Raw genomic sequence first — 15,390 nt, 5'->3', positions numbered from 1 at the left:
TTTCAGAGAGGATTTTTATACTTTTGTTAGGAGCGGGGAAAAAGTTAGGCCAATCTCAATGCACAGTTTAAACAGTTATCAAGATTTATACCTCGGTAACTGTTGCTGCTAGATTTTATGATGACGAAACTTCTCTTACATTGCGTGAAACTTCCCATCATCACTTTTTATAATGATTATATCATATTAGCAAATTTGCTGATGTATGATATTTAATATATCTATGAAACTTCTCATAAACCCTCCATTAAAATTGGTTTTAGTGCTGCTTGAATTTCCTTTTGCTTCCGGCAGCAGGCGAAAATAATCTCTGAAACTCTTTTTCGAGAACGTGCTTCAGCACATGTTTCATTAAGAGGAGGATAATCTCTAAAACTCTGAACGAAACTAGGAGCTCAAAAAGAACTAAACAGCCATTGTCCCTTCCATTGAACACCCCGACGGCGCGAATAAGCGATAAGGCTGGGGGTGCCTGCGCGAAAAACCGCGCCCGTCGCCATGATGCATCAATCCTGAGGCGAGATCTTGGACTGGTGCTCCCCCGCTGCCACGCCCAGGCTTCGCCATGCAGCCATGCCATGCTGCTGCAGCCGGGAAAGAGAACGAAGCGAGCCGAGCAAAGGGGGCAAAGGCGCCGGGCGGGGCGGGCACGTGGTGGCCGGGGGCGCGGCGGCGTCGACACGACGCAGGCATGGGGCGCGAGGCCCCCGGCCGCCGCTGCCGCGCCGAGCGGCGCCCCCCCGGCCCGCCCCGTCTTCAATGCGTGCCCCCTCCTCGCGGTCTCGGCTCGGAGTTACGGCGAGTTCAGTGGGCCCGCAGACGGCATCTGCTTTCGCGTCCGCAAGGCAGCGGACAAGGCTACACGCGGCCGCGCGCCGAGTGCTGCCGTGGCGCCGCGACAGGGAAGGCTGGGAAGCCGACGACCGTTTCCATCTCCGTCCTCTCTCCATGAGACGTCGCGACGCCCGCGTTTGTTTTTTCTCCCCTCGTTTTATCGAGTTCTGCATTGCGAATTCTGCATAGCCAACTTGAAACTCCATTTTAGACCCTAGCTTATCCAAAAACAGTTTCGACTCTGGTTTCTTTATTGAAACGGTTTAATTAATTAGTAAATCTAAAATTGTTTCGAAAAGTATTTAGCAATATAGCTTCTTTTATATGCTTAAATAGATCAAATACCTGTAATAACCTTATTTTTCCTATTTTCCTATTTTTTCCTTGTTTTCTTTCCTTCCATTCTTCTTGTATCCTCCTCTTCCATGCATCGGCTGCCCCGTTACCACCTCCATCCTCGGTCTTGCACCGCCCACCCCCGACTCGTGCTCGCGCCAGCGTCTCGAGCTCACACTAGGGGCCGCCGCCTCCGCCTCGAGGTTGTGCCGGCGGCCTGCGCCTCAATCTTGCACCGATGGCCGCCGCCTCCTCCATCTCACGCTTAGGCCGGGAGGGCGGGAGCCGCCGCCTTGGGCCTCCACCTCAAGCTCGCGCCGGGGACTGCCACCTCCAGATCGTACTGACACTGCAAGCCTTTACTCACGCGACCCGGAGGAAGACACGCACAACTCGCGTTAATTAATATTAACAACCATTTTTTTCTCTCACTGTCACATGCAATTCTAACTTTTCTCCACGTCTTCTCGAAGAACACATTTCAATTTTCATTCTCGATCTTTTTAGACAAACATTCTCGAATTTTCACAAGCGAATTAAATACGGAGTGTACACGGAGCCCAATTACGGTAATTATTTATTTCATTTCTGACAACACGGGCCCGCGATCCTGCACCGCGCCTTGCCCCTGTCGCCGCCGGCCTTCGTCCCGCCGGCGCCGGCCCACCCGCGCAGCTTCCGGAGCAGCCTCGGCCGCCCGATGCTCCACCCGCCGCCGTCGCCGTCGCCGCCGCGCCCGCCTGCCGCCGCGAACCCCAAGCACGACGACACCGGCGCCTCCACCTCCACGCTGCGGCGCGGGCGGCCCGCCGACCCGGACGACGACGCGGACCCGGCCTTGCACAGCTCCACCTCGTTGCTCGGCGCCGCCACGGCCACCATCGTCTCCCCCTTCTTCCCCTCCTCCTCCTCCGGCGGCGGGCGCCCGCCCTTGCGGCCGTCGGCGTCGCCGTCGTAGGTGCTGCCGCCGTCGTCGTCGATGAGCATGAGGTCGTGCTGCAGCCACGCCGTGATCCAGCCCAGGTAGATCATCTCCTCCATGCCGGCGGCCCACCGGTCCCGGAGCGCCTCCAGCCCGTCCACCAGGTCCCGGCCGCTCGACAGGTTCCGCAAGCTTCTCTCCACGACCACTTCCACGTTCTGCAACGCGTTGCAGAGAAAGGAGAACAGCTTTTCATCAAATTCATCGTCTGATCGCAGTTGTAACCGCACGCAGATCGAACAAATGCAAAGATGACATGAAAAAGATGAAACCAGCACGAGCGTTTGATTGCCTACGAGTTAAATTACCTCATTGTTTGCTGCTCCCTTCTGCTCCTGCAGCTGCAGCGTCAGCTGCTTCATCTCCTCCATGCACTGTTCGAACTCCTCGCACCTTCTGGCCATCTGGGATTGCTTGGCATCAAGAGCCAGGATTTTCTCTCCAAAAGCATCCGAATCCTGCTTGCTTCTCTTGGCGATCTTCTTCAACTTGCTCTGCAGCAAGTCGAGCTTGCCTTTCATGGCCGCAAACTCTTCGGCCGCCGCCCGGATCTCCGCAGCAGCTGCTTCGAGCCGCTGGTTCTGGGACTCCAGCAGCTCCAGCTTCATGCCCAGGCACGTGATCTGCATCTTCTGGTACGCCGACTCCTGCTCCTTCATGTCGCAGTACTCGTGGAATTGTGCCTCAATGCTGCAAGCTCTGTCTTCGAGGGCTGACACCATGATCTTCAGGCTGGCAATCTCGTCGGCGGCCATCCTCTGGTCATCCTGGGGCTGCTTGGCGGCTGTAGCTTCTGAAGAACTTTCGGTGGCCTCTACCACCATGACTTCTTCGGCATTCGAAGCCTGCCTTGCAAGTTCACTGATCATAAGCCTCCCTGCAGTGCTGCAGGCACTCTCTGCTCGCGCCAACCTTCGCGATGCCCGACGAGTCGACTCCATTTCTTCCTCCTCTTCTTTGCAGATTGAACCGGATGATTGGTCCAATTGGAATGAACTCTCAGATGAGTCTGTGTAACTACTGTGCCTATTTGCCCTGTTTGTTATCAGGTCACAGATAAAAGCACCAGCCAGGGGAAAAGCTAAGGGAAAGACTATCTTCAGAAGGAGATTCGTGATGCCCTCTGCCCTCTTACTTTCCATTGAAAAGATTTCATCATTCCTTCATGATAGAATGTATAGCTGTGTGCGTATACTTGAGGCCCATATTGGGCGTGTAGCCCATATTGGGCGGCCCATGTTGGGCATGTACACCTTCTTGTATTGCAAGCCACATTGGCTATATAATGAGAGGTCACCCCCCCGGATAGGGTGTGCGGTGTTTCCCTATTCCCTCTACCTTTCTACATGGTATCAAGAGAAGGCAACGATCGGCCTTCCGCTTCCGCTCCCTCCCTGCGCTAGGGTTTCCCCCTTGCGCCCCACCTTTCTGCCCTAGGGCGCCATCTCCTGGCGCCGCCCCTCCTCCCCTTGCTGCGCCCCTGACCTAGGGCGCAGACCTCTCCCCTCCCAGCGCCCCCTCCTCTAGGGCGCAGAAATCCTCGCGCCGCGATCCCCTCGCGTCGCGCCTACCTCCAGGCCGCCGCCCTTGGATCAATCTGATCCAGGCCGCCGCCATGAGTTCCTCCTCTGCCGCCGGGAAGGACAGTTCCTCGCCTGTGCTCCCTGCCGCACCAACACAGGCCGTCATCGTCCACCCCTACACCACCGTCAACGTCAAGGCTCACGTTCCCGTGACCCTGGACATGAAGAGCGCCAACTACTCCAAGTGGGCTTCGTTCTTCACGGCGTTGTGCGGCAAGTTCAGCCTCCGCCGCCACATCGACGGCACTGCTGCGCAGCCCAACGACCCAGATTGGGACGTGGCGGAGTGCTGCGTGCGCAGCTGGATCTTCGGGACCGTCGACGACTCCGTCCTCGACCTCGCCGTCACCGACGAGAACCAGACCGCGAACCAACTCTGGGTCGCGATCAAGGCCCTGTTCCGCACCAACACGGCCTCCCGCGCCGTCTTCCTGCTCGAGGAATTCCACACCCTCAAGCAGGGGGATTCCACCATCGATGAGTACTGCCAGCGCCTCAAGTCGAAGGCTGCCGCTCTTCGACAGGTCGGCAACCCCATCTCCGACTCCCAGCTCGTCCTCAGCCTCCTGCGCGGCCTCAACCCTCGCTTCGACTCCACCGCCGACGACATCGCCAACGCCACGGATCTTCCATCCTTCACGCGTGCCCACGAGCTGCTCTCCCTCAAAGAGCTGCGCCTCGCCAACGACGCGAAGACCACGGCGGCCACTGCCCTCGTCGCCTCCACCACCTCCTGCTGTACCAGTCCCTGCTACCGCTCCTCCTTCGCGGGCCTTGCTACGGGCGGTAGCATCAAGGGCGGGGACAGCGGAGGCAGCGGTGCGCCCAAGCAGAAGGGCGGCAAGGGCGGTGGCAAGGGTCGCCGATCCGGTGGCCAAGGAGGCAAGGGCAATGGCGGTCCGCAGACCGGCGCCCAGGGCGCCCCGCAGGGAGGCCAGTACCGCCCGATGGGACCCTGGTTCTGCTTCAACCCGTACGCCCCCCAGGGTCCCTCGGGTCAGCAGGCCGGCGGCTTCTGGCAAGGCGGCCAGGGCGGGTGGACCAGCGGCCACGGTGGGTGGCAGGGCGGACAGGGCGGGCGCACTCCCGGCATCCTTGGCGCCAATCCCCAGGCGCACACTGCGTTCGCCCCGGCGCAAGTCTCCACTCCGCAGATGTGGGATCAGGCCGGTCTCATTGCCGCCCTGAACCAGATGGCGCTCCAGAACTCCAACTCCTGGGTCATGGACTCTGGCGCTACCTCCCACATGCATTCGTCGGATGGTATACTTCTCTCCCGCCACCCCCCCTCTCATCCCTTCATCACTGTGGGCAATGGTCAGACCATCCCGGTTTCTAGTCATGGCAGCTCATACCTATCCACCCACGCGTCAAATTTTTCCCTTCATAATGTTCTTGTTGTCCCTTCCCTAGTGCGCAACCTACTTTCAGTTCGCCAGTTCACCAGAGACAACAATTGCACTATTGAATTTGACGCCTTTGGTTTTTCTGTTAAGGATATCCCGACCAGTCGCGTGATTCTTCGCTGCAATAGCTCCGACGGCCTGTACACCGTCCCCGCCAGCCCTGCAGCTCCACACGCCAGCCTCGCCATCTCCACCAGTCTCTGGCATCAGCGTCTTGGTCATCCTGGGGCCGCCACCATAGATTTGCTTAGAAATAATGCTTCCATCCAGTGTAATAAATCTAGGCAAACTCTTTGTCATTCATGTCAACTTGGCAAGCATGTGCGTCTGCCATTCAGTACCTCTAATTCTGTCAGCACTACACCCTTTGAATTAGTTCACTGCGATGTCTGGACCTCTCCTGTAGCGAGTATTTCGGGTGCTCAGTATTACCTCGTTGTTCTTGATGATTTCACACATTTTTGCTGGACTTTCCCTCTTGTTCACAAGTCCGAGGTTGCTGGTCATCTAACCAACTTCTGCAGCTTTGCCCAGACCCAGTTCGGCCTTCCCGTTAGAGCTGTTCAGGCTGATAACGGCACTGAGTTTGTCAATAATGCTCTCGCCGCCTTCTTTGCATCCCGAGGCATTCATTTACGGCTCTCGTGTCCTTACACCTCCCAGCAGAATGGTAAAGCCGAGCGCGCTCTCCGGACCCTCAACAATAGCATTCGCACCCTGCTTATCCATGCCGGCATGCCGCCCAAGTATTGGGCCGAGGCCCTCGCTACGGCGACCTACCTCCTAAACCGGTGCCCCTCCTCTGCTATTCAGAACAGAGTTCCCTATGAGCTGCTATACCGCCAGCCACCCGACTACACCCATCTTCGCGTTTTCGGCTGCCTGTGCTATCCCAACATGACTGCCACTTCCAAACACAAGCTGGCTCCACGTTCTACAGCTTGTGTCTTCCTTGGTTACCCCTCTTCTCACAAGGGGTACCGATGTCTCGACCTCACCACTCGGCGGATCATCATCTCTCGCCATGTTGTGTTCGACGAGACCTGTTTTCCATTCAGTGCTGACTCATCCAGTGCGCCCTCGAGCTCTCTGGATTTTCTTCTTTCAGGTCACGCCGCGCCGGTGCTTCGCACTGCAGCAGCGGCCCCTACTGCGGTCGCTCCGTCGCTTGTCGACGTTGAGCAACCGCGCCCCCGTGCTCACCTGGAGGAGCTCTTCGAGGACCCTGCTGTCCTCCAGGTTGGGCCGGTTGTCGGCTTGGCACCGGCTGCAGCCCCGGCCAGCCCTCCCCCAGCTCCGGCCGCCCCCCCTCCACTCCGGGTGTACACTCGGCGTCGACCTCCGAGGGCTCCTGCGGCTCCATCAGCACCTGCGCCAGCTGCTGCTGGTCCAGCAGCTGCGTCACCGGCACCTGTGCCTGCTACTGCAGGTCCAGCAGCTGCACCTCCTGTGGCGGCACCTCCACCACCACCTCCACCGCCGGCCTTGGTCACCCGGCCTGTGACGCGGTCTCAGACAGGCTCTCTGCGGCCTGTTGAGCGCTACGGCTTCCCCCCGTCTTCGGGACCTACGGCTCAGATGGCTTTCGTCGCTACTGCCGCCTCCCCGATCCCGGGGAACTACAGGACTGCTCTGGCGGATCCGCAGTGGCGGGCTGCCATGGCTGAGGAGTTCCAGGCACTCGTCGACAATGACACTTGGCGGCTCGTTCCCAAGCCCCCTGGTGCCAATGTTGTGACGGGCAAGTGGATTTATAAACATAAATACCACTCCGACGGCACTCTTGCCCGTCACAAGGCTCGCTGGGTCGTTCGCGGCTTCACCCAGCAGCACGGCGTCGACTACGGCGAGACATTCAGCCCCGTCGTTAAGCCTGCCACGATTCGGGTCGTTCTCAGCATCGCCACTTCACGACACTGGCCGATCCACCAGTTTGATGTGAAGAATGCCTTCCTCCACGGTCGCCTGGAGGAGATCGTCTACAGTCAGCAGCCTCCTGGCTTCGTCGACCCTGCCCATCCTGACCATGTTTGTCTGCTGCAGCGCTCTCTCTATGGTCTGAAGCAGGCTCCGAGGGCGTGGTACCAGCGCTTCGCTACCTACCTTCGCCAGCTGGGTTTCGTCGCCTCGGCCACCGACACCTCTCTCTTTGTACTTAAGGAGGGAGGTGCCACCGCCTACCTGCTGGTGTACGTCGACGACATCATCCTCACGGCTTCTTCGTCGGACCTGCTCCGGCGAATCACAGTTCGTCTTCACTCCGAGTTCGCCATGACGGACCTTGGAGAGCTGCATCACTTCCTCGGGATCTCCGTCACGCGCTCCTCCGACGGGCTGTTTCTCAGCCAGCGCCAGTATGCGCTGGATCTACTCCAGCGGGCAGGCATGGCCGAGTGTCACTCTACATCGACACCTGTTGACACTCGCGCCAAGCTCTCGGCTACCGAGGGTCCTCCTGTCGCCGACCCCTCTGAGTACCGGAGCCTCGCCGGCGCTCTCCAGTACCTGACCCTGACGCGTCCGGATCTCGCATATGCAGTACAGCAAGTCTGTCTGTTCATGCATGACCCCCGGGAGCCTCACCTTGCGCTGATCAAGCGCATTCTTCGTTATGTGAAGGGCTCCCTGTCAGCCGGCCTCCACATCGGCAATGGGCCGGTTGACAAGCTGGTCGCCTACTCCGACGCCGACTGGGCAGGCTGCCCCGACTCCCGCCGCTCTACATCAGGCTTCTGCGTCTTTCTTGGAGACAGCTTGGTGTCCTGGTCGTCCAAACGACAAACCACGGTGTCCCGGTCCAGTGCGGAGGCCGAGTACCGGGCTGTTGCTCATGTGGTCGCCGAGTGTTGCTGGCTGCGCCAACTCCTTCAGGAACTTCATGTTCCGCTGAAGGTGGCTACCGTGGTCTACTGCGATAATGTGAGCGCTGTCTACATGACTGCCAACCCGGTCCACCACCGCCGGACCAAGCACATTGAGATCGACATCCACTTCGTCCGCGAGAAGGTGGCTCTCGGCGAAGTTCGTGTTCTTCATGTGCCGTCACAATATCAGTTCGCTGATATCATGACGAAGGGGCTTCCTGTGCAGTTGTTTCAGGATTTTCGGTCCAGCCTTTGCATCCGGAATCCTGATGCTTCGACTGAGGGCGGGTGATAGAATGTATAGCTGTGTGCGTATACTTGAGGCCCATATTGGGCGTGTAGCCCATATTGGGCGGCCCATGTTGGGCATGTACACCTTCTTGTATTGCAAGCCACATTGGCTATATAATGAGAGGTCACCCCCCCGGATAGGGTGTGCGGTGTTTCCCTATTCCCTCTACCTTTCTACACTTCAGTCTCAGTTGAATAACCTTTTAAGTACTATATGTATGCCAACCCAAAGTTGTTCCTACATTGCTTTGCCTTCAGGGCTAAACTATGCCAAGTTTGTTCGAGTATTTAACCATCCATGGATTTTGCATTACCAGCGACCTTTGGTCAAGACCACACAGACTTCTTTTTTGAACAAACAAATGCATATGTTGGGGTTCTTCCATACCATTTTATCTTGTTTCACATAAATATACCTCTGAGATAAAGACTAACAGCTAGAGTTTTAAACAACTTGGAACTCATCTTAATCTTTCAGAGCAAGATTAGTATTGTTCCATTTCTTGATTAGAGAAGAAAGCATAAACTTTGCATGCAGAAGATGCAAAGGCTTCCCTCTTTTCTTTTTTTTTTTAAAAAAAACATTGCCAAGGATCATCTGCTGGCAGCATGGAACCTTCTCTACCAGTCAAGGCTTCCCTCCTTGTGGCTATGGCTGATCATAGAATAGTAATAAAAGAGGTGAAAAAGGGACATGCTTATACAGAAAGTAGACCAACTCACCACAGATAAGCCAGTTTTGCGTGATGGGTAAAGTCCACCTTTTTGCTTGCGTGTCCTAGATGAAGACAGCCCATTTAGGTCCTTACCTTTCGGCTTTTGCTTTACACTTCTAGTTGCCTATTCTTGTTTCTGTATTTGTACAAATGCATATGTACCTTCTTAACTCAAACACAAAACTGCACATGGAAGCCCAAATCATCAATTTCACAAAGCTATCGAGCTATGAACCTTTTATACTTTTTCTTTCCACCTAAATATTTACGACAAGGGTTTTTCTAAGCAGTACCAGCAATATAAAAATTGGAATAGCTGATTTATTTTCAGCATCTATAAGCGGAAAACGAACTCTATATTCCAAGGGAGTTCAAAATCTTACACGAGTGCACTATCAATGCAATACCACCAGTATATCTTTGTAAACTAGCCTTTTTTCGAAGCAACACTCTACTTTCCATACAAATATGTACCATTCTCTTTACAATGCTATGCACAGTTATCCTTCGATGATCTTCACAGGAGTCCTGAAGAAAAGGAAACTTATATTACAGTGACAGTTGGAGAAACAAAAATGAACGTCAGTTACAAGTGGTCAACCACACTTACCCAAATGGACTCTGCTTGATTGATAGTAGCTCAACATCCAGCTGTTGAAAAGGTAGAGCATAAAAAAAACATGGAGATAAGGCAAATCTGAACCAGGGCATACAAGAAAAACAGGACATATTTTGTAAATTACGTGGGAACAAATGACAGTTTACCTCAATGGTTGCATTTGGAGGAATTTCTTGGACACCTTTCTTTCCGTACGCCAGTTCAGGTGGAACAATGATCAACCTCTGAGAATTCCATCATTATGTTTTCCAATGCTATTAAAGATTCTCATATATGTTTAAAGAATGAAGGAAGTAGATCTACATTTGCTATGCATCTTTTCTTTTATTTGAAACACAAGTGTATATTCAATATTTTATTTTTATGCACCCCAAGTAACTTGCACAATTATCTTGGTTTAACAGATTATAGGAATACCATTAACGTTGTCTTTGATAAAGATGAATATGTAGGGAGAACTTAGTTATCCTCATTCTGGTTTATAAACTGATCGAGCCAGTGACAATATACTAGTAGTTTATAGAATCAGTGGCACTGTACTAGTTGTCTATATATTCATTGCATTTTTTTTATTTGAAAAGATAGACCATAGATGGAAAACAAATTTAAACTTGGCGTTAACTGACCTGGGCACCAACTTTCATACCCTCAACCCCAAGATCCAGTCCTTTTAAAACATTGCCTCTATCAGAATTGCCAACATCAAAACCATATGGCTGCACATAACTTTAAGGCTTGTAAAACGCAGTATATATAAAATAATCATAGATGAGACCATCAATTATGATCATTCCAAATATCAAAATCAGAAAACTAATCAGGATTTGTTGTATACTGAAAATACCAATAACCTCAACTCATGCAAATAAAGAAGCACTGAAACCATCATATAAAGATAAGTACAAATATATTGAGCAAGGAACTTCACCAACACCAGAATTTCATAATATGTCAGGAAAATTTAGCTCACTATAACGGCTGACAGGTATAAGTTGAAAACACATTCGAATGTGAGAATGACATGTAGCAATTATATGGAGAAAGAGGCAGAAGATGTCATAGCATTACCGTTCCACCTCCAACACCGAGACCCTGCCTGCTTGTCATGAATGTGATGCCCTTCCACTTGGCCACATAATGTACCTACAGTCCTACACTAACATAAGCATCAACCATTATACGAAACAAAATATGGAACCGTAAAAAATATGCAGCTGGTAAACATCCATATAAGTCATATGTGAGTACTGAGTAGTTCATGTTTCATTATTGTTATGTGTGACAACATTGGTATATATACAATCATTCAAAGTTCAACTGGAATCCTCTTAGTTTAGCACACACTTTTCAACGATCTTTTCGTTATAGCATGCTAACTTATTTCAAGCAAGACCACGTGATTTATCAAAACATAAGCAAATTACAAACCAGCAAGAGATTGTCTGGTAAGCATGCTTCAAACAAGAGCATCAATCACATCTGAAAGAAATAACTTCTAGATATGAAATTTAGCCTTCAAGTCGGTAAAAACAAATGAGCACAATTCAGACTTTCCAGTCTCAGGACTCAAGAAACCTCATGGTTAGGCATCATTTCCTTGGGATTATTCTGTTCAGTGTCAGCTATGATTTGCATACTGCAGTGCAAGTGCATATGTCACTGATTCGTCCATTACGGTTAGATCATGCTACACTATGTCCAAGATGCCCGAATCGGTATAGTTACTTACCGCGACACGGGATCTTTTAACAGCTTGAGCCCCACTTCCTACCTTGATGTCATAGTACCTGGTCAGAAGTTTTGCAAGCAAGTTAGTCCATAAACAATGGAAAAGCATGCTTCAGCATTCTGTCAAACAAAATCAGAACAATGTCTGAACTTTGAACAAAGAATTTCACATGCGAAATGGCCTATTTTGAAGACCTCATTAAAAAAAACAGCGACCTTCATCATCAGTGGAATGCCACACCAGGAAATTGAGCCCAGCGTCCAGTCTAATTCTAGTTTCCACGCACCAAGCAACAAGACAAAAAAAATCAGTAAGCACTAGCACTAGTTTATGCCCATGTGGTGATGATGATACGTGACACAGCACACAACAGAAACAAATCCACCCAACCATCAGACTGACATGTCTTCTTCTTGCTTATGACAGCGGGGTTTTACCCTTAAACTCTAAAAAATTCAGACTTACATGAAGTAGAATCGGAGCAAAGTGCATACTTGAGGCCATTTGGCAGGGTTGTGAACTCGCTCTCCGGAATCTTGGAAGCCCTGAGCTGCCGATTCAATCAACCAAACACACGAAAACAAAGCACAGACATCTCAACCCAACTTCACAAGATCAGCCAAACCCTGACACCATCTTTGAGAAATGCTGTAGCAGAGTACAAGGTCGCCAGGTCCTTACCGCCCTCCGGCTGGTGGACACCGCGCCGGCTTCCCCTCCGGCCACGCCAACTCCCACCACTGCGCCAAGGAACACCAAGAAACGATCAGATCGCGCACCCCGGCGAACCGTCGAGCAGAACAGAGCAGAGCAATCAAGAACCTGCGGTGGCGGCGAGGGGGGGTTTTACATTTTTACCATTATAACGAATTGCACTCATCAGATTATCACTCTTATATTGGCACCTACATCTATACCATCTGAGAGAAGTTTAACTTATAATTTTACCACATTTGCGCATGTGGCAAGCCACGCAGGCATGACACGCTGTCGTCCAGTCAGTCGGGAGTGTGAAATGTCCTCTCTACCCATGATCTCCTCTCTCTCTCTATCCCTCTCCGACAGCCGGGTCCTAAGGTTCTCTCACTGCCAGATGGGTCCCGCTTGTCAACTTCATCTCTTACCTCTAGCACTGTCCCGTCGCCCAGCTCCTTTCCTCCCTCCCGTCCGCCGGGAGCCCGCGCCTGCGCTCCTCCTCGTCCTCCCAGGCACGTGGCCGCCGGGAGCCCGCGCTCGCGCTCGCACTCCTCCCCTCCCTTCTAGGAGCACGGCCAACGGAAGCCAAGCTCCTTCCCTCCCTCCCAAGCGTGGGAGCCTGCTCCTGCGTGGCTTGCATGCGCGCGGCTGCCGGTTGAGGGTGACTGCGCCCGCGCGGCTTGGCACGTAGGACGAGGCGGCTGGCGCCGGCGTTGGTGCAAGCGAGCTCGGCCGGAGCAGCCACCCCGACAGGAAGTCCGGCCGCCGTCGATGCCCCGCATCCGGCCATTTCCCCGCCGATCCAAGCCCTCGGTAAGGTCCCTTGCAAATTCCTCTTACTCCCTAGCTCCTCCACGAGTCCATCCCGCGCCACCGGCGCTGGAAACGGCAGCGCGACGCCGTGGCTGGGCTGCCCGCGCGCCGACGAGCTGTTCCGGCCTGCTGCGCCTGCGCCAGCGGGCGCCCCAGGTGCGCCGCACCTTGGGGAGCCTAAACCTGGTAGCTTCCCCACCGGGAGCTCGCTGTCGACGAGCTTGCCGCCGGAATCGGACGATTTTCTGTCCGCTGCTGCTGCTGCGTCAAGAGGTTGAAGGAGGAGGAAGGGGCAACAATGACATTTCACCTAGGCCTGCTGACTGGACACCAACGTGTCATGCCTGCGTGGCTTTCCACATGCGCAAATGTGGTAAAATTATAAGTTAAACTTCTCTCAGATGGTATAGATGTAGGTGCCAATATAAGAGTGATAATCTGATGAGTGCAATTCGTTATAATGGTAAAAATGTAAAAACCCCGCGGCGAGGAGGGAGGCGAACCACCGCCGGGTGCCCCCGGGGGCCTCGTCCGGGGAGCAGCTGCAGCGGCAGGCGAAGGCCGGCCGCCGCGCCGCCCTCCTGCCCGGGAGTGGAAGGGCGCGGCGCGGGGAGAGGGAGATGGAAGGCACGACGGAGAGCTCCATGTCTCGGGGTAGGGCGGCGGCGGCCGACTCTGAATTTTTGATATTTTCCGACTGTGCTCATGTGGATTTGGTGTTCGTGGCCTCTGAATTTCCATGATAGAATTGTCAGTTTCGGGGTGTCGCTCCCACCGGCAGAAATCAGAATCTTAAATTTCAGCCACACTGAAGCTGTGCAGGAGGCGCTGTACAGGTACTGACGGGTTTCTTGATTTTTTTTCTTTCTAAAAAATTGCTCGTGCATAATCACATGGTGTTTAAAATTAAATATCTTTCTCCGAGTTTAGTATTTAATTTTTATGAGAAAAACAAGACAAGAAATGAGAGGCATTGGTTGGTGCATAATTGGCGGCACATATAATGATATAAGGCATGTTTGTTTTGGGCTAACATTACTGAGGTCTAAGTTAGTGACAATTTGTTATTATAGTATATTGTTGACCGTTATAACTGTAGCGAGCTATACTTTCTTAAAAGAGATTCATATAGGAGAGAGGACTCGTCAAGATTATGAAAAAAAATCTCCAACTCTAGCTATACTCTCAATCATAACCCATTAACCCCATAAAAGCACGCATAGTAATAACTAGTGAAATCACCGGTACAAAGGCTACAAAACCGAAGAAAAAAAAATAATGCTCCTACTTATTCGAGATGCATGTTGTTTTAGCGTTTCTACCGGTCAAACAATTCTCAATTAACCATTGAAATATCACACTACTACAGAAAAGGGATATTGTCCCGATTGACAACCCCCTTTAATCCCGGTTGTAGCAACCAGGACTACGAAGCCGGGACTAAAGGTCTCAGACTTTATACCATCCCACCTACACCGCGCATATGACTTTTTATGTGATGTTTTCTCTTTGTACTAACCTATAGAGAGCTCTTTGGTCCGAATGGTGGTACCACCCGGAACTAAAGAGTTGGAGCTACCAATTCTTTTGTCTCGGTTGGAGCTACCAACCAGGATTAAAGAAGGATCTTTGGTCCGGGTTGATGGCTTAAACGGGACAAAAGTCCCTTCCACTCCTCACGTGCCCGGCTAGCCGTTGGACCCGAGACAAAAGTCTTCATTGGTCCCGGGTCCAACGACGGCCGGGATAAATACGAGGATCAAAGGCCTGTTCTGTAGTAGTGTTAGGAAATTAAAAATTTGCAATATATAGGATGTAGACATAGCTAGATTCACTATAAAATTTTTTTTGCATAATTGTGGTACTAAAATGATATGTTTGCTAAAAGTGATAGTTCAAGCTTACCTTGTTGACTATTATATTGACATCTGACAGAATCATATATTTTGAATTAGAATGAGTTAAACTTGAATAAAAGCCAGCTCGAGAATTCATAAAAAGCCCAAGATATTTCGAGCCCAAAGATACTCGACTAGACCAGTCCGGGCAGGAGCGGATCTAAAGGGTGGGCTGCGGCCCACGCGGCATATCCTAAGAAACAGCCCAATAACTACTTTGATGTATTTTTTTCTGTAGCATCTGAGGGGGCAGCGTCCGCACTTCCTCTTTCGACCAGACTGCGTCCACCAGGCTCCCTGCCTCCCCGTCTCTCCATCAGTCAGTCCGCGCCTAGGGTTTGGGGGCGGCGCTGCGAGCTACGACCAGCACTACTGCAGGCTGCAGCGTACGCCGCGGAGCAGGAGGGCGTGACATGCGTGCGTGCTGCGATGCTGGCCTGCGACGATTGCAATTTGCAAGCTTCGACGAATCGACGGAGCCACAGTCGAGAGGCAATGTAATTAAGATTGTGGGTTGCACTTGTACTACATGATAACATGACCACAAATTTGCAATCCGTAGGCTCGTAGCTAGCTGGTAGTTCCAAACTGGTAGCCGATTAGCCAGAGTAGGATTAAGAATT

The 15,390-nt window shown here is 52.2% G+C and overlaps 1 protein-coding gene across 8 annotated transcripts; it reads right to left on the bottom strand.

The window, feature by feature from the left end:
* Positions 1–1,568: 1,568 nt before the first annotated feature.
* LOC120659589 (peptidyl-prolyl cis-trans isomerase FKBP16-4, chloroplastic-like) lies at positions 1,569–13,672 on the bottom strand. Of its 8 annotated transcripts, none has more exons than XM_039937782.1 (10): positions 13,361–13,625; positions 12,183–12,199; positions 12,042–12,100; positions 11,855–11,905; positions 11,361–11,418; positions 10,700–10,774; positions 10,258–10,347; positions 9,778–9,855; positions 9,623–9,663; positions 9,222–9,540 (listed from the first exon to the last, which is right to left on the bottom strand). In XM_039937782.1, the coding sequence occupies exons 1-10, from the start codon at positions 13,608–13,610 to the stop codon at positions 9,513–9,515; spliced, it is 747 nt and encodes a 248-aa protein (XP_039793716.1). In that variant the 5' UTR covers positions 13,611–13,625; the 3' UTR covers positions 9,222–9,512. The 8 variants fall into 8 exon arrangements, with proteins under 8 accessions (XP_039793712.1, XP_039793713.1, XP_039793716.1 ...); XM_039937781.1 differs by having other exon boundaries at positions 11,826–11,910; positions 13,361–13,607; XM_039937783.1 differs by having other exon boundaries at positions 11,826–11,905; positions 13,361–13,603.
* Positions 13,673–15,390: the final 1,718 nt, after the last annotated feature.

Source organism: Panicum virgatum, chromosome 2N, assembly GCF_016808335.1.
Source record: "Panicum virgatum strain AP13 chromosome 2N, P.virgatum_v5, whole genome shotgun sequence".
Classification (NCBI taxonomy): domain Eukaryota; kingdom Viridiplantae; phylum Streptophyta; class Magnoliopsida; order Poales; family Poaceae; genus Panicum; species Panicum virgatum.
Note: the sequence above shows the minus strand (reverse complement) of the source record. Positions and strands in the feature narration are given on the sequence as shown.